The sequence below is a fragment of the Aulostomus chinensis genome, chromosome 24, assembly GCF_037954235.1.
Source record: "Aulostomus chinensis isolate RoL2024-O1b breed Wild chromosome 24, RoL_Achi_v1.0, whole genome shotgun sequence".
Taxonomy (NCBI): domain Eukaryota; kingdom Metazoa; phylum Chordata; class Actinopteri; order Syngnathiformes; family Aulostomidae; genus Aulostomus; species Aulostomus chinensis.
The window spans coordinates 1,181,043-1,208,984 of NC_141343.1; the positions used below are offsets into that span (position 1 = coordinate 1,181,043).

The following is a 27,942-nucleotide window of genomic DNA, read 5'->3' on the forward strand; positions in this document are numbered from 1 at the left end:
ACACCAGGCCAGTTCCTATTCACACCGCAAAGCACACACACACACACACACACACACACACACACACACACACACACACACACACACACACACACGTACATCTGCACATATGATTGCTTTCCCGCTCTACTTGACTGTCTGCTTTTCTTGTTTTCATATTTCTGCTACAAACGAAGACTGCATGTGAGTCATGGCTGTATGGGAACAACTACAGGAAGCCAGGAATTTGATCGGCATTTGATTCACAGCAACTGTTCTGGAATTCGGTTAATACCAAGATTTCTAAGTTGTTACTCAGTTAGCAGTGAAAACTACTACTGAGCAGGCATATCGTATAAATCTTAACATTCTGTGTAAACACAGAATAAGGCAGTTTTCACTGTGGGTGGAAGTGTTCATTCCTCCTTCCTGGAGAGGAACGAACAAGATAATTAAGCATGACTGCATATTAAACACTGCAGACACATTAAGACTTGATGTGCAGAACTTAATGACCTCGGGTTCCATCTTTATTTATAACATCTATGTGTTATGATCGCCCTTGAGGGGTGAGAGAGGAAGTGAAAATCAGGTGATTTGTTTTTTTCCTCACTTACAGATCTTGGTTAAAAATAATTCTCTACAATAGAATTGACACAAATATATATTCAGATTATTTCTTTCTGATGCTGTATTGGTATTTAAGCCTTTAGTACCAATAAATTGAAAAAATTTAAAACCCTGTTATATTTAGCATGTTCAGTCACAATGTACACCGCTTTGCAAATATACAATAAATCCTAACAGACAGAATAGTTTTGTCTTTGTCCAGTGGTTGACGTAAAATGTAAAACCCCTAATTTCCACCAGAGCTGATGGCAGCCACTCCAAGCAATGCTTTCAATTTCCGCCGGGAGCACCGTAGCACGTTTCAGACGCGTCCCAGACGCGGGTGGGAATACACTGCGAGTTTGTTTTTTGAGAGACAGTGCGTCCATCTACACAGAGCTTACTGACCCAGGAAGACAGGAAGTCCCCACACAAAGAGCAGAGTGAATCCAGTCAGTTTTCAAAATAAAACACCAAGTACAGCTCTTGATTACAAAAACAGACAGAAAAGGACACAGCGTAACCACAAACTCTACGTGCAGATGATAGAAACATATTAACTAAGTGACAATGACCAAATCAGCAGAAAGTGAGCAAGTTAACAAAGTTGGGTGGACAAAACGCAACGCAGCTGCGAATAAAACCAATGTGATGGTGTCGCTGCCATAACGTACGCAAGGTGGTATACGGCAAGCTGTATTTTCAGCACTGCTATGAAACTTTCTGTGAGTGCGTCACACTATAGCCTGACAAAATTGTATCATGGCCTATATACAGTGATACATACCATCAGGTCCTTGCAGCCCTATTAAGAACCCTGCAGCTATTTTGTCCCCCACATGGATTAATGTTGCCCTGGAAGCTGTGAACCAGGTTTTAAAGGACTTGCTTTGTGAAAAAGAATTCATTTACACTTATGCATTAAACTCGTCGAATCAATTAAAGATTCTGCTGGTGAGTCAAGCCAGAGAGATGTTGGTAGCATTCAAATAAAGGAGCTGTAAGTATTGGAACGGTTGTAAAAGAGCAAAAGCAGGGGAACTGGATTCCAGAGCAATTCCTCCATTTGATATGTTCTTGTTGTCTGAGGTTTGGGGTCATTCCAGGTCTTGTGGGAGGTTGGCTGCCTGACAGCTGCACAGCCACATTCTGGATCTGAGCTCAATCAAATTGAGCTCTCAGTCTTTCTCCTCCAACTTTGAGTTCACAAAAACTTCCCTTTTTATCCCGCTTGATTAGAGACGAGTTGATTGGAGGCAGCAGATATATTCAGTATACAGAGTTCATGAGTTTTCCTGTTGTTATCAGTGTGGGTGTCTCTTGAGGCGATGTTTATACTGCAGAAGTTTAAGCAGGATTATAGAGAAATGACGTCTTGGTGGAGGGGTGGAGGACGGGGAAATCCAAAGATGTTCATTATCTCTAACATCCCGCAGTTTGACATTTTTCTTGATTTCACAGCAAATATATGGATGACTGTCACATGCCACATTCTGAGTGTCCACCCACTCCTTCTTTATACCTCTCACCCACAAACATCATTCATCCCACAGCACAGCGATCTTGCTTTGCGTCCTTCACTTTGATTGTAATGCCTCGTCACTATTGAACATCCTGTACGCCCCTGCATGAGCATCGTCTCTGAGAAACACTCTTCCTTGCAGCAGTGAGAACTGCACGAGGGGCACGGCACAGATGACAGACACTTAATTTATATATTTAACTTTGAAACAGCAGTGTATTATCATTTTATATCAATAATAGATCACATAGGCCTGTTATTAAAATAAATACATCAACTTCGCATGCAATAGATGTGACCTTACAATTTTGTTGACTGTTATATGTGTTTGTTCACAGAAGACCGCTTTTTACTTCAAATGATAATGGCATGTATTTTCATTGCTATGCTATTATCCATCCATCGTCGTCTTCCGCTTATTCCTTACTAGTAAGGGTCGCGGGGGGGCTGGAGCCTATCCCAGCATCTAGGGGCCAGAGGCGGGGTTCACCCTGGACAGGTCACCAGTCCATCACAGGGCCAACATACAGAGACAAACAACCATTCACACTCACATTCATACCTACGGTCAATTTAGAGAATCAATCAGCCTCGTCCCCAAATTGCATGTCTTTGGACGGTGGGAGGAAGCCAGAGTACCAGAGAGAACCCAGCAGGAACAGGGAGAACATGGAGACTCACACAGAAAGATCCCGCGCCCGAGCAGGGACTCGAACCTGGAACCTTCTTGCTGTGAGGTCACAGTGCTAACCACTGCACCACCGTGCAGCCCGCTATGCTATTATATTATAATTAAATCAGTGTCATAAAATGCCATTCAAAAGACAATAATATAATTTATCACAATCATTGCTTGGTCAAGTTAATGTCCAACAAAATTTCTTCTCAGGTTCATTTGAATGATTAACCCACCTTGAATTATCAGATACTACAGGTCCTTTTCGAGCCAATTGTTTAAATTTTTAGGCCCACAAACTCTTCTCTTTCCTAGCAGCAGCAAGGCAATAAATGCTAATGTTGTGCAACGTCTACACGGATTAATCATTAGGTAATATTTTGTGAACATGCTAGAAAAACTATAAAACAGCCTACTGTGATTTCTCTGCTGCCCCCAATTGGACTGGAGCCTTTAGTTAGTTGGTTAGTTTTTGTTCATTGGTGATATATCATTGGACATGGCCTTAATATTTACTCTTTTTTTTCTTTACAAAACTCATCAGGATTCCATTAGAGGACAATATTTCAATCTCCCTTCTAGTGTTTTAAAATCATGTTAAAAATTAATGCTTGGCTCAGGGGTGAACAGCCCCTCCTCTATTCAGAGGATGTCACCTTCAAGAGAAAAGCTAGGAACCCTTTTAAATGTTCCTAGTCAATACATATCATTCAAAAGAGTTTACACTATTTTTGCCAACATTTGCTGGCCTTCTGAATAGAATCCGGTAGACGGCCGAATTACACTTGCTGCAGCTCCAAGGATCTCCCTGCACCTCTCCAAGATGGAGGGAAATTGATATGTTACACTGGGAGTGGCAATAGCACATTACTGGGGCTGGAGCCAACAGGTCACATTAAAACACACAGTTTCCACAGATTCTGGTGGGGAAAAGTGCTGGGGAATTAAAGTAGGTAAGTAAATTAAAGTAAGTCCCAAAAGACACTGAAATGTGAAAAATGTGCTGAAAATGCATCAAACTTTCTGCAGTTGATTTGACCCCAACTTCTTCAGACAAAAGGTTGTCCTGTTTGTCGGCCTGTTGATAGGCCAGATACACTGTGATTTCATACATTTCATAAATCTCCACCATCACTATAAATTCAATCTATTTATTGCAATTAAATCACAGAAAAAACTCCAGATTAGACCCAAAAGTATAGTTTTCGAATGTATCCACAGGCACAACAGCAGCAATATGGTTGTTTGACTCACGGTTGATGGTGAAGAAACAGTAGAATTGCTAAAACTGTATTCTCACAAAATATGATGCAATGTTTCTCAGTATTCTCTTCCAGAAAAGTTTCTACTACACTTAAATAGATCCTTTAAGCATCTTTTCTACAAGACAGTTGGCATTTAAACCTCAAATACGTGGTCAAGATTAAGCCTTGGATTTGCTAACGCTAGCTATTGTGGTCATGGATGCTGATGGCCAAGTCACAGCTGCTAGCAAGCGGTGGCGTTTGCCAGCTCTTCCTGCTAGCACAGCGAGAGGCAAGACATGCTTGCTCTTCATTCCAAAATACAATCTGCAAAAAATTTAGTAGCACAAGTTGAATAATTCAAATTTAGGCCAATTAGGCAAACACAAGTCCTAACCCATTACGTATTTCATGTAATTGCACTGCTTTATCTCAGGAACTAATTTATGTCTGCTTGCACCTTTGCGATGACTTCACATATATTTAATTGTGCAAAGAGTTCTTCATATTTGGTAGGAATACAACTTAAGCTCTGTGTTTCTGATACTGAATAACTGATTGCTAGTGCTGGCTAAGAAGTGAAGTACAGAGTCAAAATGTGAGCTTGTATGTGAATTCTGCAGCCCACTGTAAATGGGGGAGTTGATGGGTCACCTGCAGCAACATTCTTTAGATTCTAAAGATCTCAACACAAAAATGTTGTATAATTTAAAATGGGTTTATATTACATTGGGGGTAGCATGGCTCTGAGGTTGAGTGGCCGTCTAGCAAAGGGTCACTGGTTCGATCCTCACTTCCCCCAGTGACCATGTCGAAGTATACTTGAGTGAGAAACTGAGTCCCTAATTGCACCTGATGGCCCTGTAACGGACTGGCGACCCCTCTGGGGAGAACCCCGTCTCTAGCTCAGTGTCACCAGGGACAGGCTCCAGCACCCCCGCAAACCTTAACTGATATGCGGTGTAGAAATGGACAGATGGATGGGTTCATATAACAAAGTTCTTCATATATATCTTTTTTTTATATGCATATTTGACAAGCATGGATTCTTACAAATCAGCCTTTCAGTGACAAGTGTGGGTGGACAAAATTTTTGGACATTGGTATCTACCCTCAAATCTATATCAGTGCATCACCAACCAGAATCATCTGACTCATCATGATATGGTGCAAGCCAGTCAACTGACAGTGAGACACAGTCAGAAACACGCGCATTACACATCACAGCTTTCTACAGCCCAACAGAAGTCGATGGCCTTCATTTTAGCACATTAGCACAAGGTAACAAGGGTCCTTAAAGTGGGGTCCTCAAGGGTCTAACATGAGGCTTCTTAGCTAAAAGAAGACGAGTTTAATTTCACATTTACTGACATCATTACTAACTTGACTTTAAATATACAATATTATGATAATTAGTAAATTTCATTATGAAAAAGTGATAATTAGCATTTTTTAAACATGCAAATTCATATGATTTTACGGGGGGAAATGTGATATGCAAATGGGCAAAGATAACGAAATCACCAAAGAGTCGGTGGGAAGGACACAAAACAAATTTAAATATTTAATTAAACAAAATTTTAAGGCCAGATAAGTGATACTGGATGACATTGCTTGAGTTTCAATGTATGTGGGAGGTATCTGAATTCAACTATTACATCTTTCAATTTTCTAATTCAGCTTGAAATGATCATGAAATGTCAACAGTTAAATATAGCTCGATTCATCTATGTTGGATTTTTAGACTTTGGATGTTTCTTTATCAAGTGTCAAACAGCCAGGAGAGAATCAACGCACTGCTTTCAGTTAATTTATACAGACATGTAGACATGTTGGATAGTGAGGATTTTTAGATTTCAACATAGGGTCATCTGCACAAAATCCCTTTGCTAAAATTTGTAGCTCACTGAAGAAGATGATTTTTTTTTCAATTTAAAAAACCCTGATTTATTACATGAAAAGCAACCTCGAAACTGTAGTTTAATCTGGGTACCCTTGGCTCTGAGGTGTGTGGAGTCAGTTCTCCTCAGCGCTGAGCAACAGCAGCCTTGCCCACACCAACTGGCAGCGTCCCCATGTGATATTTACTGTTCCCCAATGCCTCGCCGCCCCGCCATTTTACAAGACAAGTAAACACAACATCAGCACACGAGGTAGGACGGTGAGACTGACAGATGTGCAACAAAAGCAGCATTGTGCAGCACTTTCATGTTTAACAGGCTGCATTGCAGGACAGAGCTTGTGAAACAGGATTATTGCCAGCTTGCAAAAAAAAGGTAGAGTAAGATTTGCACACCGTTAAATAGTGTTTTGCTCTGTCGGTCTCTTGCATGAGACTGAGAAAAGCCAAACATGTAGATTTTGAGCAGTTCTCTCATAATAACACTGTGATAACGAGCTAAATATGGGGATGCGGAATGATATTGGTATTCTATAATAGTCTGATTTACAGCAGCCCAGTTTTGCTCAGGTCTCTTTTCTATGATCATCATGTGTTGCTTATAATGAAGAAATAATGTGATTTATGGGCTCTGCCAAATGTTTAGGAAACAAAGGAAAGTGACAAAAATTATTTTTGTTTTATTAAACATTTTGCAAAACACCAACACCAGCAACACCTCCAGCACCTTATAGCCAAACAATGCAGAACTAGTTTGAAAAAAAGAAAATGCTCATTTCAACAAGCTTGAAACTTTCAGACAGTTAATAAGCTAAAACCACTTTTTTTTTCCCAGAAGCAGATGCTTCACATACACGGTGACGTGATAGGTTCGGCTTTACCTCACATGCCTTAAAAAAAGACGATAGCATCACACGCAAATATCATAAGGGGGTAGCATGGCTCAGAGACGGAATGCCCGTCTAGCAATCCCCACTTCCCCTGGTGAACATGTCTAAGTATCCTTGAGCAAGATACTGAACCCCTAATTGCTCCTGATGGCCCTGCGACAGGCTGGTGACCCGTCCAGGTGAACCCCGCCCCTCACCAAATGTCAGCTGGGATAGGCTCCGACTATTCCAAACTGATACTTTCTCAGTTTTCATAAAATAAACATGGACAGTCGGTGAAAAACGTTGTTCCGTATATTTTCTGGAATTTTCAGCAGACAGCAGTTTTCCCTGACCTTCTGGAGCTCAGCAGGTCGTCATGAAGCAGGACATCATAGCAATTAAGAACTCTGTTCAAAAAACTGCTCATTGTAACAAGTTTGAAACTTTCAGACAATTAACAAAATTAACTGCCTTTTATGATGAAGAAAATATAACAATAACTATCCGAGGAAACGGCTGTCATCTTGTCATTAACTGTCCCGTTATGTCGAGATGGTTCATTCTCTCGATTATGATGCAAATTAACACAAATTAACCCTTAATTGCGAGATAACGGTATATTATTACAAATATAGCCCTTCTCTGCTTCCGTAAAATAAACATAGACAGTCTGATGAAAATGTACAAAATGTCTTTTCCATATATTTTCTAGAATGTGTCAGCAGAAACCGTCGGAGCCTGTGACAGCTCGGCAGGGGGCCTGTCAGTGTCTCAACTAGGTTGAGAAAAAACGCTAATTTTGACAAGTTTGAAACTTTCAGACAGATAAGAAACTAAAAGCAGATGCTTTTCAGAAGCAGATGCTACACATACACACGGTCACGCGATAGGCTCGGCTTAACCTCACGTGCCTTAAAAAAAAGGCAAAAGCATCACGCGCTGGAACTAAAACTAGCTAGCACCTTTAAAAGTGAACCGTTGAGAACCGCTTCGGCGAGTTCTACGCACCTACACGGTTTCCTGCTGTAGTCTCAGCCTGCAGCTCCCGTCTTCATTTATGTAGGAAGTTGTTAATTCATAATTACTCACACGATAAACCGCGAAAAGCAGCTGACAAACACTTTAAGAGACACTCCAAATTGGGTCCAACTACTCCCGCGGGCACCGAAACCTTCCATTCGGATTCCCGCCTTATATCTCCCTCCACCAACTCCACCAAGGAGTGAGACGGCAGCAACTAATTCACTTTAATAAAGTGTTGACGTTAAGGAAAAAACAACAATTATTGCCCCCTTTTTTCCCGTCAACGCTGTTCAAAGTTTGGCAGCTTCCTCCATAGCGATGAGAGGCAACTAAACAACACACGTTGCTTTTCATTAAATGCACAATGTTGCCTGTAAACACAAATAAACAACAACTGGGGGTGGAAAGGGGTTTTTCAGTTGCTCTACTCACCTAAACTGTTAGTAGATGAATCCATAATCTGATGTTTAAGGTGTGTGAAGTGAGTCTAGAGGTAAGATTTGGACTGTGGTGTGTTTTCCATGTTGAGAGGAGTGTCAGAAAACACACACACTCACGCACGGAAGCACGCACATACCGGACTTGTGTCAAGTTACCAGGTTTAATACAAGAATACGGGAAACGTAGGTTATTTAACTATAAATAAAAGACCGATGTCATTAGAAAATAGAAGAGATTTAGCGAAGTTTATAATTCACGTAGAAGTGAAATTATACTACAAAAACATGTTTTTTTAAATATCTCTATAATACTCGTTGGGAAAAATACAAATACTGCGGAAGAAGTAATAAAGGAAGCAGCACACGGATGCGTATTAACTCAACAGAATACTACGTTGTTTATCCAAATGCTGTGACTTACACTGTACACACAACAATTCACCGATGATATGTACAAAATGTGCTAGGAAAATACTTGAAATTACTTCAGCCCGTCAAACCACACGTTGAATTAGTTTAGTTAGCTTTTGTCTCCACCGTGCGGCAGACTTTCATAATGCGTGTGGCAGAAGTTTCCGTGTATTTAGAAAAAAAAGATAAAAAACAGTGAACAAAACTTTAATGTAATTCTAAATGTATGTACTCTATCTTCCAACAAAGACGCTCGTTCTGCGCACACATTAATGCCTGTAAAAATGAACAAAAACTTCTCATAAAAAACATCTACTGTCAGTTGATAATATTTCAGAAGGGGTTACATTTTTTATCAAAATAACCCGGAAAGTTTACGGCTAATTAGCGTAGTCTGTAGAATGACAGCGGAATCTTTATGTCATGTCTTTGTTGTTCGGGGGAAACTATTATGTGTAGAACCGAGACGTTCCGCCGACTTTCCAACATGGAGGCGTCAGTGAAGGGGAAGAATTCTGAAGGAGACTATTTTCAGTAGACATTTTAAAATTTAAACGGCGGTCATATGGTGAGGAAGTCTTTGGTAAGTTAAACGAGCTAGACTGTTACGAGTGTGAACATATTTCTTGTTGATTCATTTATTTAAGGCTCCTTGATACATATATTTTAATAGCTCCCCCCCCATAAGTATGTACAGCTCCACAGCTTATTTAATGGGGCACATTTGGTTATCATTTGTTCCGTTAAATCAATATTGTATAGATATTTACGATGACATTAAACATTATTTGAATGCTAAAGGGTCAGAAGCAGCTTGTGCTTAGCCAATATACCTTGAAGCATTGGCTACGTTGATATTTTCTGTTTAGTTATGATGTGAAGTAGCTAATGCTTAAAAGTAGCACATAGAAGAATAAACCCACAGTGACGTAAATGTTCTGGTTCTGTTCCTCTGTAGTTCTGCAACATGGAGATTAGCTGGATGCTGCTGTAATGAAGTGTTTACGCTGCCTGCTCCAGCTCCAGGGTCTCAGGCTGGGCTCTGCTGTTCAGTATTGTGCTCTCCCCCAGTCAGCCTACAGTCTACCTGGTCAGCTACACGATCCCAGATATCAGGTAGGCTCAATCTCCCCAAACACAATCGAGCTTTTGAAGCTACTTTGTTTATAACAAACTGTCATTGTAGGCATTTAGGCATTTCCACGGCAGCCCGGTCCGTGTCAAAGGTCGACCCACGCCTGCTGAGTTCATCAACGAGAACGACAAGAAGGAAGTCAAGTCTCTGGTCTTCCGTGATGATCTGTTTGAGCAGGTGACTCAGGGCATCAAAACCAAGGCCGCATTTGACAAGGTGGTGCAGGTCTTTGTCAAGAAGGATGTGAGGAGGCGGGGTCACGTGGAGTTCATCTACGCCGCTCTGAAGAAGATGCCAGAGTTCGGCCTGGAGCGAGACCTCGCCATCTACAACAAGCTGCTGGATGTTTTTCCAAAAGAGGTGTTTATACCCAGAAACTTTATCCAGCAAATGTTCAACCACTACCCCCGGCAGCAGGAGTGTGCAGTGGAGTTACTGGAGCAGATGGAGGTTAATGGTGTGTGTATAAATTCTGCAATTCCTGGGAAATTTGTGAATTTCATGTTAATTAATCCACATGATGAGGCTTTAAATATGTTCTCAGTTGAGATGTTTCTGTTTCAGGTGTCATGCCCAACGTAGAGACCAAGGTCTTGCTGATTCAGATCTTTGGACATAAGGGTCACCCCATAAGGAAATACCAGCGCATGATGTACTGGTTCCCTAAATTCAACCACATAAACCCGTTCCCCTTGCCAGAGCAGCTCCCCGAGGACCCAGTGGACCTAGCTCGCCTTAGCCTGAAGCGCATCGCAAACGACCTAGATGCTAAAGTCACCGTCTACCAGGTACAGCTGCTGGATTTCAGGTATCAGACTTGAGTTTGATTTGTATTGTCTGTATCAGCTGTTTGTGCTATCAGTTAGTCATCCAGGTCAAGGAGGTAGTAGCTCCAGCAGGGAAGCCCTACCTTCCCTGGCCACATCCATCAGCTCTGACTGGGGGATCCCGAGGCGTTCTCAGGCCCTCATTGAGATGTAGTCCCTCCACCTGGTTCTGGGTCTGCCCCGTGGCCTCCTCCCAGCTAGATGTACCTGGAACACCTCCCTAGGGAGGCGCCCAGGTGGTCCAGAGTAGAAATAGATAGTTCAAAAGCAACAACAACATTTGAGGACACTTCAGGTTACTCTACTGAGTTGCTCTACGTGTGTTTGTTTGTGTGTTTTGACAGTGGCATGAAATGATGTGCGTGTATCTGCTCCTCCCACCAGGTGCCCTGCACAGACGTGAACGAGAAGGGAGAGGAGATAACTCTTCCACATGTCGTTGGTACGTTGGACTTGAATCCCACCACTCTCGTGCACACACGCACGTGCACAAGTTCAATGTTTTTATTGAGATGTCAGGGACCATAGGTACATTTTGCAGTAAGTATACAGATAAGACCAAAGGATTGATGATATTATATCTCTGAAAAGATGTCCTGCCCACCTAAGCTGCTGAACAGCAAGCACAAATGTTGGATTTGCAGCAGATGGTCATTTTTTTTAAAAAGTTTTATTGATCAGATGAGTAAAAGTGTCTCTATATTTTGCTGAAGTTACAACAAAGTAAATGTGTGGTTTATTGATTTATGGCCTTTTCCAAATGTTTTGGAAATTAAGAAAAACACCATTTTTACAGAAATACAATTTTCAAATCGGATTTATTTAACTAAAACAAAAACCAAATAAAATTGTCCTCACGTCAGTACTACAGTTGCATACTTGATCCGTCTGATTGCACGACAATGTCATAAACAAAAAGATAACAAAATGCACACCCTAGAGAAAATAGTACCAGAGCAGATAAGTGTGCTTTCTCTTGGTTTGTAATAAAAGTGAGACGTTTCCTTCCCGTGGCTTCACCAGGCATCCAGAGCCCCGACCAGACGGAGCTGCTGGCCAAACACAACTCGAGTAGGCCGGTGATTGTGGAAGGACCCTTCCCTCTGTGGCTGAGGAAGACCCTTGTCTACTACTACGTCCTCAGAGCCGACCCCACACCGCCTGAGGAGAAGGTTTTGACGCAAGCTACTCTTTTCTTATTGGTCGGGTGAATGACAGATACAGTCGTCTGGGTACCTCCAGTAGATGGACCAGAGTGATCGACCGACCCACTTTGCCATCTGTAGATCGATACCACCGCTACTTGGAACTTCCTCCGTTTACATCTACAGATATTGAATGATATCCATCAAAACTTGATGGATTAAACATTACAGACCCCTGGGGTACTCTTGTGAGTATTGAAAAAGTCGGACCAGATCTGCAGTATTCAGACATCAAAAATTACTCAGTCGACTTCCCTTTGTCCGACTCCGGAGAGTCTCTGGGTCTCTGGGGGGCTACAAATGGACACAGTCTTGCTTTGTGATTTATATTTGAGACCGCTTTGGGGTCTTGTTATTCCATTAGCATAACAGGTAACGTGATGTAAGAATTTGAGTTTAGGGAGTGTTGAATTCTGCACCTGATGGGGATATCAAGTAGGTTCTCAGCGCTCCGTCTCCTTCTGCGCTCTTCTCGCACCTTTAAGGGCTTAAATCAAGTCCTGTCATCTTTCAGGATTTTGGGGAATCTGATAAAATGCTCTCCTCTTCTTCACACCCTGGATTGTCACGGGATCTCACCATGGTCAAGCTCTATAAACTCAGCAGGCAATGAGACGAGCTTGCGGCATTCATTTGAACAGCACGCTTTCCTCAGCAGCGTGTCACGTTTTGACTGTTGCATGCTGGGATTGCGTGACATCAGCTGCCGCTGCTTTTAGATTATGTGATGAGTCCTCCTGTGCTCTTCTGCATCATGGAGACTAATTACTGCTGTTTCTGTGTGTTTACCCACAGGTGGAGGAACCCTATGATCCTGAGAGGTGTTTTGACTATCCCCTGCAGCTCGACCTGTCCTTGGACCGCGACCTTGGGGACATTGAGACCTTTGATGTGGATGATTGTAAGATATTGAGACATTTTTTGGAATGTTCCTTAAAAGGAGAGTTATTTAACAAATTTTCAGGCCTTTGTCAGTTATTTTTGACTCCTATAGAGCAGCTAGACACCACTGACTGTGGAGAAAGCTTTATAGCTGTTAGGGGCGCTGTGCCTCTTGGTATCTCTCTTCCCGGTATTTTCTGCCCCTGCACGAGCACGTCCCACCTCGCCCACTCTGCTGTGATTCCACCATTTCGAGGAATTCCGAAGGTCTGGCGAGCGCCGGCGAGCTCAGAGTAAATAGAGAATGTTACTTACAACCCTCATTGTCCGATAACTGACACAAACTAATCACAACTTGGTCACTGACAGTTACTGACTCTTCAACACAAGCAATGCAGCAACAGGGCTTTAGTTTAGCTTCAATTTAGCCACTTATCCAGCTTTGTAGAAGCCCAGGTCATGCAAACAGTCCGATGTGAGGTTCCATGAGCAAATAAACAAATGGGAATTTTTCTTCTGCAGGCCCAGAAAAAGCAACTCTATCCCCTTTAGGCTTGTGCTCACCTCTTTACAAAATCTAAACAAAGTTAACTTTCCTTCACACCTGAAAAACCCTCCTCTATGAAATGAACAGTTGATAGCAGTCAAGCTTAAGAAGCTGAAGAGGAGAGGCTGCAGGAATGTGACTGTGTTCATGCAGGGAGCACGCCAATACATGGGAGTCTGGCACGTGTTGACATCACTGATAAAACTCAGCAACACACAGCGTGCAAAGCCAACTGAAAAAACAACCTGCAGGGCTACTTCCTAATGCAGGTACCTACCTGGACGTATTTTTAGTAGCATTCTGAATGATTTTCTTACTGATGACTGGGATTAGCTGGCAGCTACCACTTCATGTTAAGCTTCATTTAATATACACAGGTGTTAGTTACGCCTGTCCAACTGAAAAGCTCATTGTCACTGTGTCTCCTGTGTCTCAGTGGACGAGGGTCCGGTCTTTGCCATGTGTATGACCAGCCAGGGAGACCAGGCCACCCTCAACCGGTGGATCTCTGGCCTGCAGCAGACCAACCCCATCCTTGGCCAGGTCCCAACCTTGTTCCGCTTGGAAGCTGGAGACAAAGAGCTACGGGGGGCAGCCAACACAGAGACAGAGGGCCCCCCTGGTCCTCTATCAGACACCCTGAAAGGGGGGGAATCTGGACCTGAGGTGGTAGCAGAAGAAGAACCAAGGAGAAGCTATGGGATGAAGCAGTGAGCACTGCTCAAGCTGTCCTCTCAGCTCTGCTGCTGCTGCCGAAAGTTGGTTATTTTAGTGATAATCTATGTACAAGAAAGTTCTTCAATCATACGGTGATGAGTCAGCAGATTCCAGTAATAAAGTGTTAACTAAGGATGGAAGGCCCCTGGAGCTGTACGAATATGATTACATTGTGTGTATGTAAATGTAACAATACTCTTTTCAGTCAACTTCACAAAGGCCTCCTCATCTTCTATTAAAAGAAAGAGAACAGGAAGTGGGTCTCCCCCCAGCGAAAACCTGTTTGCACTGAAGTCTTTTGAGTTCTTAATTGCAAATAAAATATTGAAATGCAAATTTACAATAACAAAAATGTACAAAAACAATGTTTGGAGGAATTCAAAGAGTTGGTAATGCACGGGAATTTTCAACCAACACTGAATTACAGAATTGTATTACTGAGCTAGACAAGGACACTCCTCTCCACGCTAGTTAGCTTAGCACAATGAACTGTAGCCAGCTGGAGCAAGGAAGGGCCAAGGCTCCAGTCACAGCTTGATCACAGACTGTGCCTTTCAATTATGTTTTTAAAATATATATATTTTTAGGTATGTTGGAAATTTAAATCAAATTATAAAACCGTTTCAACATCAAGTATTTAATAATATACATTTCTGGGTGGTTGTGGGAATCGCAGCGATAGTTTGGTAGGTAAAACAGAGCTGCCAGCAAATGAGGCACTTGCCACGAGGTACGAGTAACGTAATTAATATTTTGAAGAACAAGCCAAAAGGTAAAAAATGTTTATTACTGAAAAGGCATTTAAACATTCCATTTGAATGGGTAAACAAGTCAGAAATACATTCTCCGAGGGTAAAATGGCTCGGTCACTCCCAGCTATTTACACTGCGTTGTGGCTGCGCAGGCGTGATCGATCTTGCAGCTCCGTGCTGAATATATCAGCATTTTTACTACTGATGATTAAAGATCAAACAGAAAAACAAGCAAATGCATATATATCCATGTACTACACATGCAAGAAATCCTTTGGATCCTTAATACTCACAAATGAGATACTTCTCTAACATCTAACAATATGAATGATGAGTCATCATTATTACAAGAGTGAATTTAATAAATAATAAATTAAAAGAAAAAAAGTGGAACAGCACAAACATTTGGCAAATTAAAACCAGGGAAGTGTTTTGTATATTTACAGTGCAAAGGATTGGTTTTATGTTTGACGTCATATGGCAAAACTAATATGATCTGCTGGAGATCTTAAGAGTTGAGAAAGTGTGTAAAAAGAAAAAAAAAAGTTGTTTCAATATAAAATGTAATTCTAGAGGAGGAATCTATATGTACAGTTAGGGTTTGAAGAACAGCACGGTCACATACAAACTCGTGTCAAACAGTTCCTCCAGCTCATGCAATGTCCCCAAAAAATGTAAGTCTGAGGATAGTGCAGGGAACAAAAGTAACTGTCAGCTCTTAAAAATAAACTGCAGTCTAGAAGCACTTAAATATTGTGCTGTATGTGTTAAAAAAAACTCTTATCTGTGTAGACACCATGTTTTCATCATTTTTAGTTATTAGATAGACTTCAGTTCCTAACCTGCCAGTGCTGATATGATCAGATATATATCCCATAACATTTACTTCTTTCTTTTAACCTCTTATTGACATGTGGAATAGTTTCAGAATTCATGTAAATTCTCCACTTCAAACAAAAATGAAAATGTAGCCAACGTGGACGCTAATGGGGGTTCAGGTGAAGGTTTTGTTTTTTTTTCAGTCGACAAAAAACTGCTGGGATATCACAAGAAAAGGAGTCGCTGTAGTGCCAATTACAGCAATTGAAGTGAATACAGAACAATTTTCAACCCCCTCCCCAAAAAAAGGCACGCAAAAATAATGTGAGCATAATATAACCAAAAAATGCCTCCACACTGATCATCCAAAGTTATCCAAGTCACCATCCAACTGATTTTTAGGTTAAACCTAGTATCATGGTTGATAGCTCTAGGCTACATTTAACAGCGAGGCTAAAAGTGGCATTTTTCAAAACAAATTTGGGTCGGTGGATAATGACTCAATTCTCATTTTTGGGTGAATTATCACTTTAATAGTGCCCCAGTTAGCTTTTACCTGAGCAGGTAACCTGGGTCTACCCTAGTGTGCTATGCTAAACCTGCTAATGACAGTTCAGCAGTTAAAGTTCACGGTGAGACTGTGTAACTTTTTTTTTTTTAACCTCTTACAAACTTAAAATTCTAATTTATGAGTAATAACACTCAGTATGCTGTTCAAACCACCTTTCCATCTTTTTTCGGCTGGTTTGACTAGAAACTTGTTAGGGCAAGCTTTAGCTAGCTAGTGCTGCACTGAATCGAATGGCAGAGCCAAACCTTTGCAATTAATATGACAATGAAAAGCCACAATTACTAATTTGAACAGTTATGCAAAAATGCCTTTACTGTTGTAAAATATTTTATTACTCTTCATTTAATTACATGAAACATTGTCATTTTGCATAAATGTCTTCATATTTTTTTATGCTATGTCGAGGTTGTATGTTTTGAGATGAGAAATATAAACATTAAAACTGTCACCACTGTTGTCAGTTTTCCATATGGTACACAATATACCCATTTTTTTCACCAAATCATTTCATATTTTCAGAATTATTTTGAAATAGTGTTGTAATTGGCAAAAGAATCAGTTTATATTTTCATTATTATATGCTGGCTCTCCCTTACGGATTCATTTCATTTAGTCCCGTGGGTGACAAGACTCCAGACTGGGTAACTGTGCATCTGTTAAAAAGCAACACATCGCGTCTTTTTGCAGGTTTTGTATTTTTGTGGCATCTTTAAATAGCCCAGTGTAAAGAAAATGGTCTGTAAATCCCAAGACAGACATCCTTTCATACACAGCTAGCAAGCTAGTGTAACAGCACACCAGACAAAACGTTCAATTGGTGTTCTGAGGTCACAAGGATTTGGGTTTAGCGTGTTGCTCAAATTGTACTTTTAACAAATGCAAATAACTCACAGCAACTAACAAAAAAAAAAAAAAATTCAATTTGAAAAGTTACACAGTCGTGCCTAAAATGAAGGATTTTATTGTCTGATGATTGTCCGAATGTTATGCCAGAACCCTTGGACTAGAATATGTGCAGTTCACTAGATGGTTGAGGCTTTAAATAACCCCATATGGAGAACGATTTAAGGAAAAGGGGCAAAAATATGGAGAAATCTGAAAATGGATACCAAATTCAAGTGTGTCCAGTGTAGATATAGATCCAGGGTGCATTTTTGTGTAGCTTAGGGCAAAGATTGTACACATTGGTGGACTTTTTTTTTTTAAGTTATCACAAAATCTCAGCTGCAGCAGATTCAATTAAAAGACGACCATTCTGACTTTCAAAAAAACGAGATAACAACCCTTGTAAATGAGGTAAAGCTGCTTTTTGGGGTGAATGTTCCCTGTATAGCTTTCATTTTCAAAGTGACTTTTTATGAACGTAAACAAAATTGATTAAAAAAGATTACAGTACAATAAATAAATAAGACTACAAAGAGTATGAGTCTTCTCTTCTGGTTGTCGTCTCTCTTGTCATCTCCTCTGCTGTTTAGTTCCTGTGTGTTTCTGTAAAACAAGTTTGACAGGTTTGACATGGACTGAAGATTACATACATGCAAACTATGTCCTGAAGATTCTGCTGCCACCAAATCCAAGAACAAGAAGACGGTGGATCCCCAATAAGTGATATGTTTTCAACACTTCACCTCTCATTAGAGAAGGGAATATCACCCACTGATTGAAGTGCTAGCAAATGATGTAGGTGGACATCTTTCGGTGTAAAGATGTGGAGTAGTGCTGCCAAAATATGAACAAAAACATTTTTAATGCAGATTCTCTTTGAGTTTAATATGTTGCAAGTCCAAGTTGATATAATCTCCAAGAAACAGTCCAGAAACTGGAGGCAACAAGCTAACATTAGTATTAGTATGAAGGTGGTCAAGGGACAGGAAGCAAGAGCAGGAAACAACATGCGTCCCAGTGATGAATTTACGGAAGTGTAACACTTAAATATACATTGTTACTAATTAAACAGTAGAACAGTTGCATAGACTGGCTAATGTAGTACAATGGATATTAGCTGACAAGAGTTACTAGCTGTACCAGACCCAGGACAGCTACCAGCATGGACTGACTGTATTTGAGCGTCATGGCCACAATAAAAGACGGAATATTTCAGACTGCTAGCTCACCTCTTCAAATCATCTGGTGCAATGAAATGAAATGGACTGACTGAACCGCGCAGCAGCCTCAAAAATGTAGCACAAAGTAAAGGGGCAGAAAATGCAACCCCCTTGCTGCGCTGGGTATGACCCCACCTCCTTGGAAATGCAAAGGGGTTATTTTTTCAAAAATTTCTTACTGAGAAACAAAGTGGCAGCAAAACTCTGAATACATGACCTGATCGAGGTAGCCTCCTGATTATGGACACATGAACAACACTGTTTACCTGTCAGGATGCCACCGTGCTGCTGGAGCTGGCTGGTGAAGAAGCGTTCGCGCTGGGACACCTGCTCATCCCACGCCGACAGTATTCGCAGTCGCTCCATGGACTCCAGGGTCAGGGTGTCTGGGTGCGCCTCCTCAATGTGGGCCCTCACCCCCTCCAGACTGTGGGAGTACTGCAACTCTCCACACACCATGCACACCAGCAGCTGATTGAGGGGGTCGTAGTCCATGAGGTAGCGGTTTCTCCACGTGGCCTCCGAGATAGAGCCTTCATCGCTGTTGTTGTTCTCGTAGTCGGGGAACAAATGTTCAGACTCATCTGAAGAGACAACTGGGGTCATTCCAACATTTTAATGTTCATTGCTGCTGATTCAAACTTGGCTTATTTGCTCACCTTGTATTGGTGCTGTGTAATCTGAGAAGGGAAAGGATCCTGCCTCAGTGTCCAATGAATTGCTGGAACAAAAGAAAAAAAAAAAACAGTTCTCACATGCTCAAGTGTCCTCAACTAATCTGACACCAACAACGACCAACAAGTTTTCTACCTCGTTAGATGGTTTAAACCTTCACCCAGATGTTCCGAGTTCACCCACTGACAAGAATCCTACAGGAATTAAAGAGAGAGGGAAAATCAAGGTCTGGGAATATCATTCTTAATAAATCTGGTGTGGCACTGGCAGACAGACTAAGTTGCCACAAACGCCGCTTTCCCACCAAACTGGTTCAGGATCTTGAACCAGTGCTGTTCAAGATTTTCTGAACCTCTGAAATTTCCTTGGTAGACAGAACAAAGGTTATGGTTCTGTCTAGAAAAGTGGACCACCTTCTCGCCAGTTTTGAGCCAAACCACTGCATCATTGAAGGAGACAACCACAGCAGAACCGTTCCCTCACCTACGTCCCATCCAGGACGAGTCATAATAAAAAAGGTGAGTAAAGTAAAAACATGCAGTCTTCCATACAGAGGCTAGGTGTATGAGATGGCTACAACACAAACAGAACTAAAAGCATTCGTTGACTTCACTGGGTCACACGAGGTGACGCAACACCAGATGTCATGGTTTACAACAAACACCAAATATTTTGCTTCCAGCTGGGAACCTGAATTGGAAGATCAGAATAAATTAATTGCTAATGCTAAGAACAGCGACAGCACGGTGGTGCAGTGGTCAGCACTGCGGCCTCGCAGCAAGATGGCTCTGAAGTTTGTTTTCCCTGTACCTGTGTGGGTTCTATCCAGGAGTGCAGACTTCCACCCAACCCCTGAAAACAGGAACATTAGGTAAATTGCGATCTGGAACCCATCGGCTATATCTAACAATTTCACATCTGGGAACAAAGGCCACCACTACAGGTTTTCCTGGTGTCGCCAACAGAAATCTGGTACAAGGCTTCCTGTTCCATCCGCTACTCAGGTTTCAGTTCATATAGCTCTTGATACGTCTGCATGGAGTTGAAAGCTGACAAATACAAGCAGATTGTTTCAGACGTAGCCAGTTTAAACTCTGTTAATAGTTTAAAAAAACAACTTTGTAAAATCGTCAGTCTGCAGGCATTTTTTCCAACGTTGTATTTCAGCCAATGCTATCCAACTCTTCAGCGCTCCACACTGACTGTTCGTGTGGCGTGAATGGTTGTCCAGGGTGTACCCCATGTCTCACCTAATGACAACTGTGATAGACTCCAGCCCCCCATCAACCTTCACAGGATAGGATGCATAGACGATGGATGGATGGGTGGTCGGAAGGGCTAAAATAAGTCGAGCCAACTAGAAAAGAAGCCATTCCCTGCTGGTGGGAAAGGTCCTTAAGAGGATCCCACATTCACTGATAATTGGGGTGCAGGTCTAACTAGGACGCCTCGTGCAGGAGGCATTTCTCAGTCGGTGAGCTACGGCGGATTTTCAGATGTCTCAAAAAGCGCTGAAATCATTATGTCTCCATCTAAATTACATTGGATTTCAAACGTGATTTCTTCTGTTGCAGCTGACAGTCTAACACCAGCTACTGGAGTTGGAATATTCTCTCCTCCTGAGTCAGGGTACAAAAGCTTTGCTTCAGAGACCATTTTATTAGAATCCAACTTCTCACAGTCCAGCTGCTTTGGCAACACATCTCTGGCAGTTAACACTTTTGTGAATCAAAAGTGAAAACACTGCGAATCACACAGAGAAGTCTGACAGATTTACAAATGTGGAAACGGTCTTACTTGAAGTGCATTTTTTTGTTGAAGTATGGGAAATTTGGGATTTTTGTCACCAACTTTTAAATTGTCACCAACAATATTTACTGATTTTTGCTTACATTCCTAGCCATTTATTTTACAACTTTTAAAGTATTCAGCAGTAGATGAAAATCCATGTGAGGATCTGGTATATTTGAGACATCCCCTGGTTTATTTAAGCAAGCAACCACAATGAACGTATCAAGTTTAAACATCATCAGGCAAATCTGGGGATGGATGGGTTACATTTTTGAATAAATATGAGCATTTGAACCATGTTACTGTCAAGATGACCTTAACAGTTTGAAAAATATGACCAATATGTTTTCTTTTTTCTATGTACTTCCGTAACGCTTACCTGTGTCTGTAAGTCCTGTGCAGGTAGGATGGGCGTCCAGTTGTTAGAAGTGTTTTTAGGGATGATCCCCTTATCCTGAACGGCCTTTCTGGCTCTCTGCTCCTTCTTTTTTATCCTCCAGTATTCCCTCTTCCTCTTCAGAAAGTCTTCCTCAGACTCCCCTGGAATGGGCTTTGGAGGAACCAGGGTGTTCAAGGGAGTCAGCTTGGTGGGAGATGGTCCTAAATGTTTGGAGCTCTGAGGGATTGGACTGAGGGTGGGATCTGGAGTTGGACAAGGAGGTTCAATAGGGTGCAGGTTGATGCTGTAAAGTGGGTTTTCTGGGGGTTTCAGGGTAGGGAGGGAAGGAGCCAGGTCTATATCTGTGCTTATGGATGTCCACTTTCCTGAACATGGCAAGGCTTGGAGATGATTCTCAGTAACTCCACTAAAGTTGGACACAACTTGCGAAGGCCCAAAAGTCCTGTTGTTTTGCTCACTGGTGACGGGTAGTTTGACCAGGAGTGTGTCATGTGACTGTTGAGAGTTGCATGTTGTGGGGCTGACAACCAGCATAGTGGGGATGCTGGTTGTTGCAGTAGGAGAAGAAAGGCATGCCTTGGAATGAAGGGCAGGTTTTGTTGCAGGATTTACATCCTTGACAGCATTCATCTGAAAGACAACACAACATTAATGAATCTGTTACAATTTTTATTAAAACAAAATTGCAAAGAATCTGAAATGGACCCTTAGTTTTAAAAAGGACACCTCTCAGGGGTCCTGGTGTCAAATCTCAGGGAGGTCTGCAGTGTAATGAGTCGGGTCTCAGCTGGAGAGGACGCGTGCCATGTTTGTGCTCCCAAAAAAAACTGAGATGAACTTATATAATCAGTTTTACACTCAGACAAAGTAAAAGAGCTTGACCTCAAACATCTTCCATTTATTTTTGTAGAATGAACTTACAAATCAAGAGGATTCATGGACCTCCAACAGTCAAATGTCAGTAAAAATCTGTCTTCAGTGGTCTCTTTTCTGGGTCACCCTGCTTTCTGGCTACAATAACATGCTTCACTATATAAAATATTGAGCACCTATAGAAGGACTTGCAAATCCTTTTAACATTTGAAAAAGATGGAATGCTTCTGGAGCTCTTCGCAGCAGTTTTATATTTAACACCTTCAATGTAGTTTGACAGTACACCGACTGTATAAGGAGACCCACTGTCTTTCCTCCTCCAAGCTCTCTTCGTTTGTTTCTGCACTACGTAATTGGAGCTGACTGAACAAGCTCAAGCCCCAGCTTGTGGTGCTGTTTTTTTGGTTTGGTCTGAGATTTCCAAAGTATCCTCAAGATGGAACCCTCTAGTTGATGTATGCAGAGGAAGCTGCAAATCAGAACCAACATTTCTGCCATGTTAAAACATGTTTCTCTTCCCATCTTTCACGCTTGTGTTCTCAGAAATAATTGTTTTAAAATTATGCATAAAAACAGAATAGGGAGGTCAATAAAAACAGATTTGAATGCACCAGCATCTTGCATTTTACCACTTGTACCAGCAGGGGTCGCTGCTGCTCCTCAAAATACCAGAATGAGGCTTTAATAGAGGGAACATTTTAAAATCCAAATTTGCTGTCAAGTAATGCAGCATGATTCGGTTAAAAAAGGCATATTGCAATCGTATAGGAAACTGTGATTTGTGATGGAGTAAACAAACATGGGATCACGAGTCTGCTTGATTATCACAAAAATGCACATAAATTATGGATAATATTCAAATGAGTTTCTCAACTTAAGCATCTAAATTTAAACGGACAGAAAACAAACATGAAAATCTGTACGATCGTGAGAAAACAAACTTCATTTGATATCGACCCCCACAAAAGGCACAGCATAATCATTTCATTGTTTTTTTCAATGAAAATGAGAATTGTGATATAAGATGCACTCTCTCAAATATCACAAAAAGCATTGCAATATCAGTCAAAATAATCTCAATTTGATTTTTCTTTTCAAAATCACACACCCCAATCCTGCATCATATTTTACCTTCTTGAATTGGCCAATTAAACAAAACCCTGTCTGACTAAGTCTTATTTTGTAGCAAATGCTTGCACGGCAGGGATTGGACCAAGCTGTCTCAATGATAAAGTAGGAATTACATAATATTCCCATCTGCCATGCCACTTCACCTGGATGTTTCTCAGGGAGAGCCGACTGCCGCATTCACTGGTTCTCTCCCTCTGCCGGGCCCGTAAACGAGCCCTTTGCTGCCTCTTCATCAGCTTCCAGTACTCCCTCTTCTTCTGCAGGCTGCTAGTACCACTCTGCTCAGGCGCTCCACTGTTGGACCTTCGTGCTGATGCTGAGTTTTGACTTTTTTCTTGTGCTTGTTGTTCGCAGTGTTGCTGCTGTGGATGTTTTGGGGTTATGGGTAAGTGATGTAGCTTTGGTGGCTCTGAGGTGCAGCAGTTCTGTTGGCCTGTTTTCCTGGTGCGAAGCCTGCGTGGGGACGATGGAGCTTCAGGGACTTCCATGCAAGGGTTAAATATGAAGTTTGTAGGGGTTTGGGATGAGGTCTCACAGGTGTGATCCAGGATGCCCTCGTCTGAATCTGTCTTGTCAATTTGAGGCTTGGGATGAGGGCTTTGTGAAGCCGCTTGCTCCAAAGAATCAGTACTCGCCTGCCAACTTTTGATTTGTAGTGTCAGATCAGCAGCAATAGGAGCCACCTCATCCCGCCCAAAGAAGAGCTCAGACAAATTTGGCTTCATCTCTGGCTCTATCTCTTTGTCCGTTAACTCAATTTTCACTTCAGTCTCCTCACATTTGGTATCTGTCACTGTGCTGAGCGATTCCTCCAGGAGTTTCTTCATGGAGGCCACAGCCAGCAGAGTTGTAGCCTGGCTGTCTGCGCTGAGAGCTGGGTCAGGCTCCAGCTGAGGCCCTGGAGGTGATGGACATGGGGAGGCAGGGGGAACTAGAGGTTTGATATCTGGACAGATGGCTTGTTCTGGTGGAGAATTTAGGTCAACCTCTGGCATTGAGTCCCTCTCTTGTTTGATCTCAGTGGCATGTGGCGTAACGGGCACACTGGTGTTGGACAGAGGTTCTGCATTTCCTGTAGTTTTACTCAGAGTTCTGCTGAGTGGGAGCGTTGTTACCCTCTGGATTCTCTTCCTCTGTAAGACTGAACTGGCCCTCGCTTGTAAGAGTCCCTGCTTCAGCCGAGCTGCACGTGCTGCACGCTGCTCACGCTTCTTCACCCTCCAGTACTCCCTCTTCTTTGCCATCCTCTCTTCCTCTGACAACTCTGGATCCAAAATGAGAGCCGAAAGTGATGGCGCACTACTTGAAACAGCCATTTTCATGACACAGCCACCAAGGTTTGACTCTGCTGTTGGTCCTCCTGCAGCAGCATTTCGTGCTGTTTGAGGAAGAGTGAGAGTGAGCTGACCAACTGTTTGGTTTGCTAAGAAGTGAGGTTTGGGTACAGTTGCAGCAGCGCTCTTAAGCTGAGTTAGTGGTCTAAGTGAGCGAAGTCTTGCAGACTTGTTGACAGCAAGTGGAAAAGTGACTTTCACCTGAGGTGGGCGGAGAGGAGGGGGGGGCTGGTTTACACAAGCAGGCCCGATGGATCTCCATTTAGTGTCAGTAGGATGCTGAGGTCGTGTGACAGGAAGTTCTTCTTCACTTTTGTGTGTTGCTGTGCCTGGACTGCTGGAAACTTGGGGAATGTTAATGGTCACTGTCCCGTCCTCCTTGATGAACCCTCCGATGGTCTCAGAGGCAGGGGTTAGGGTGTTTCCTGCTGACTGGCCCAACGATCTGGCCCTTCTCATCTCCTCTAAGATTTTCTGGTATCGCTTCACTCTTCGCATTAGAGAGTCCTTCTCCTTCAGCCGAGCTTTCATCTCCATGGACAGCTTAGCTCGTTGTTCGCGTTTTTTGATCCGCCAGTACTCTCTCCTTTTAGCAATGACCTGCTCAGGTGCGTCACTTGGATCAATTTTAGGAATATTTCTGGTACTAAAGACCGATGTAAGAGACAGGGATTTTCCTCTTGTGTTTCTTTGACTGATTAAAGTTTTCTGGGCTTCCAGGAATCTCTGTCTAGGGGTTTTACATCTAGCGATCCCTCGAGTGACACTGAAACTCTGAGTCTTTCGTAATGACTCTCCCAGCTTTTTCTCTGCATTAACATCAGTTAAGATCACCGTTTGGGCAGGTCTTATCTGGTTAACTGTAGTTAAATTAGCTGTCCCCGTTTGCAGTTTATAATTCTCCCTTTTGGCGGATGTTAATGAAGTCTTGCCCCGTGTAGGACAAAGTCTCTGGCTTGCTCCTCTCAAAACTGACTGAGATGGAGAATGCGAGAAAACAACACCTCCTGGGCGTCCTGGTTTTTGTGTTGTTTTCCTCTCCAATGTCACTTCTTGACTCTGCGTCCTCTCTCTGGCTTTAGCTAACTTTGCGGCCATCTTTGCTCTCTGCTCTCGCTTTTTGATCCTCCAGTGCTCCCTGCGCCTAGCAGCCCTCTCCTCCTCAGACTCAGATTGAGAGTTGGTGCCACCTTTAGCCCTCGGAGTGTTGACCAAGGCACTCTTTATTCCAATATGTGGTGTTGGGTTTGCTGCATTGTCCTCTGTTTTAATAGACACTGGACCACATGGAGAAGACACAAGCTTCACTTCTGTGGTCTCCGGAAATGCAACTTGTGCCTTATGTTGGGATTTAGGGACCGATGCACCCTGCATAGACACACATGGCTGAGGTGTTGCTATAGTGGAGCTGCCATTGGTGATTCTGGTCAGTTGGACTGGAGGCACTGAGGAACTGGTGTTGGTTCCACTTGGTGTTGGAGAGGAAACGACTCCGCTTACGGCACCCCTCGCTGTTACGCATTTCACTGTGGCTGAGTTTCCACAAGCACCTTTGGCTGAACATGATGACGGTAACTGAGGCAAGATTTTGTTGGGTTTAAGCCACTGCTCCTTTTGGCTCTCAGTGGCTGAAACTGAGCTGTCCACCGCTGTACTTCCCCTTTGTGAAGCAGCAGAGACATTAGCTGTTTTGTTGAACTGATAGTTACTCTGTAAAGGAGACGAGGAGGCACATAAGCCAGATAAACTGGAATTAACCACTGCAGGGGCATTCAGCTGTAGGAGCTCTCCCGGACTGTCTTTTGTTGGCTTTCCTCCGCGTTCTGATAATCGGGCCCTCTGTTCACGCTTCTTAGTTCTCCAATATTCTCTCTTTTGCGCAAGAGTGGCATCATCAAACTCTGAGGCCGGCCGATACCGATGTGAACCACTTTTCGCTTTAATGGTTGGCATGCTATTGCCAGCTCGGACAGCCCATCAGTTCTCATCCAACAGTATTGGCAGGCTGGTCTGACTGATTCAGCTCATTCCTTCAGTCCAGAACGACGTTGCATGGCGGTCTTCTATGTGATGCTGCAGTGGGGGTCCTGACCAAAAACCAAACCTCTCAGACATCACATCAGTGTGCAGGTGTCCTGAAGAACAGAGAGTAATTCTTAGATGCATCTTCCATTAGTTACATACACCATATAGGCATTGATGAAATACATATGGTTGCAAAATGCCACAAAACGCAACTGATGCTCTTTATTGAGAGTATTGTGTTCTAAATATCATATACCCTCTAGTCAGTGGCAGTTTTACTGTGTATTGTTGTGTTCACAATTGTTTCAAATGTGTAGTTCAAATACACACTGGAAGCAAAATTTCTGAGACTTGTGATGGAATAGTTTGCTTATTTGAATCTTGAATCAAAGGAAAAAGCAGTAGCAAGTTTGATTGTAATCAATATGAACATGTCAAAAGTTTTTTTCTATAAATACATGGTACACAAGTGTACAGAAAATATATAGCATGTACAAACTTATATGTATATATGTAGCACATGCCACATACATCAAACAGGTAAAAACATAAACATGGTTCCTTGATAAGAAGACCTAGCCTCAATACCTGCACTGGCTGTAAATACAAACACTAATCAGGTTTTGTAATGTGACAACATTAATTTAGAAATACGCAAAAAATAAAATACCATGATTTGTCTCTGTAGCAAATACTTCCCCAGTGACACCTATTTTTTGAGTCTTAAAATCAAGCACTGGGACAAAAACGCCCACTTCATCGATCACATAATGTGTCACATAGTTGGATTAATGTTTGGGCAAGCTTTTTATAAAATATTTGCATGGTATATTTTCATATCTCAGCACGTTTTGGATTCAATCGCACGTCGTCCAAACATGCAAGCTAACCAGGAAGGAGGCAGAGTGACACTGTCCCTTTAAAGCTGTCCCTCTCTATCACGAATTAGATCTGTCGAGAGCCATTTTTTTATTCTTTATTCTGCCTCTAGTTGATTACGAACACATCGAAACACTTCGCCTGCAGCGTCGCTAGCATAACACCCAGAAAAGAAGAACCAAAAGCGAGTTATTATCGCGTCAATCGTACCGAGAGCTCTGTCTCTCGTAGTGGCACAATGGACAAGATCTTCCTCCTCTTGTCCACACTGACTGGCGTCTGTCTGAGTCTGCTGCCTGTCTAAAAGACGCGGAAAACACGTATACTGTTCAAGTAAAGTAGGACACTTGGAATGAGGTGGAAGAAAAACATGCATATCCGTTACCTTTGAGTTACACCTAACTTTCCGGGACAGTTTTTGTGAACGTTTTTGGACAGATTAGCCACCAGGACACTGCAGCTAACAGCCTGCCGTGCTCTCAGGCTGCCTTGACAACGCTGAAAGTACCAGGATGTGAGACCTGGATGCCTGCCGGACGCGCGCGCGCGCGAGCGTGTGTGGTATCAGCATGGTATAAGTAGTATTCGTACTGTATTT

General features: G+C 42.4%; 3 protein-coding genes across 8 annotated transcripts in view; 1 reads left to right on the forward strand and 2 right to left on the reverse strand.

The window, feature by feature from the left end:
* eml3 (EMAP like 3) overlaps nt 1-8,381 on the reverse strand; it is a 56,847-nt gene extending 48,466 nt beyond the window's left edge. For 2 of the 5 annotated variants that reach the window (XM_086197791.1, XM_086197787.1), the window contains exon 1: nt 8,258-8,381. In XM_086197791.1, coding sequence (XP_086053917.1) covers nt 8,258-8,282 — 25 coding nt within the window. In that variant the 5' untranslated portion in view covers nt 8,283-8,381. Of the gene's footprint in view, nt 1-7,810; nt 7,976-8,257 lie in introns of those variants that run through there. The other 3 variants (XM_086197790.1, XM_086197789.1, XM_086197788.1) reach the window with 2 other exon arrangements.
* A 723-nt stretch (nt 8,382-9,104) lies between these two features.
* ecsit (ECSIT signaling integrator) lies at nt 9,105-14,122 on the forward strand. Its single transcript, XM_086197136.1, has 8 exons — nt 9,105-9,259; nt 9,635-9,792; nt 9,863-10,268; nt 10,376-10,599; nt 11,023-11,080; nt 11,662-11,810; nt 12,639-12,744; nt 13,709-14,122. The coding sequence occupies exons 2-8, from the start codon at nt 9,670-9,672 to the stop codon at nt 13,984-13,986; spliced, it is 1,344 nt and encodes a 447-aa protein (XP_086053262.1). The 5' UTR covers nt 9,105-9,259; nt 9,635-9,669; the 3' UTR covers nt 13,987-14,122.
* A 635-nt stretch (nt 14,123-14,757) lies between these two features.
* Nucleotides 14,758-27,860, reverse strand: LOC147238307 (uncharacterized). Of its 2 annotated transcripts, XM_086197133.1 has the most exons (8): nt 27,730-27,860; nt 27,555-27,644; nt 23,250-26,575; nt 21,082-21,732; nt 19,047-19,105; nt 18,896-18,957; nt 18,503-18,820; nt 14,758-17,619 (listed from the first exon to the last, which is right to left on the reverse strand). In XM_086197133.1, exons 3-8 carry the CDS (start codon nt 26,391-26,393, stop codon nt 17,603-17,605), a joined length of 4,251 nt encoding a protein of 1,416 aa, XP_086053259.1. In that variant the 5' UTR covers nt 26,394-26,575; nt 27,555-27,644; nt 27,730-27,860; the 3' UTR covers nt 14,758-17,602. The 2 variants fall into 2 exon arrangements, with proteins under 2 accessions (XP_086053259.1, XP_086053260.1); XM_086197134.1 differs by lacking the exon at nt 27,555-27,644.
* Between the last annotated feature and the right edge of the window lie 82 nt (nt 27,861-27,942).

Bases quoted from the DNA above. Each gene is read 5' to 3' on its own strand.
- LOC147238307 (XM_086197134.1), bottom strand. From the start codon at position 26,393: ATGCCAACCATTAAAGCGAAAAGTGGTTCACATCGGTATCGGCCGGCC. The intron at 21,733-23,249 runs GTGAAGTGGCAT...GTTGTCTTTCAG, and splicing joins TCTCCCTGAGAAACATCCAG to ATGAATGCTGTCAAGGATGT. The intron at 18,821-18,895 runs GTGAGCAAATAA...TTGTCTCTTCAG, and splicing joins TTACACAGCACCAATACAAG to ATGAGTCTGAACATTTGTTC.
- ecsit (XM_086197136.1), top strand. From the start codon at position 9,670: ATGAAGTGTTTACGCTGCCTGCTCCAGCTCCAGGGTCTCAGGCTGGGC. The intron at 11,081-11,661 runs GTACGTTGGACT...TGGCTTCACCAG, and splicing joins AACTCTTCCACATGTCGTTG to GCATCCAGAGCCCCGACCAG. The intron at 12,745-13,708 runs GTAAGATATTGA...CCTGTGTCTCAG, and splicing joins GACCTTTGATGTGGATGATT to TGGACGAGGGTCCGGTCTTT.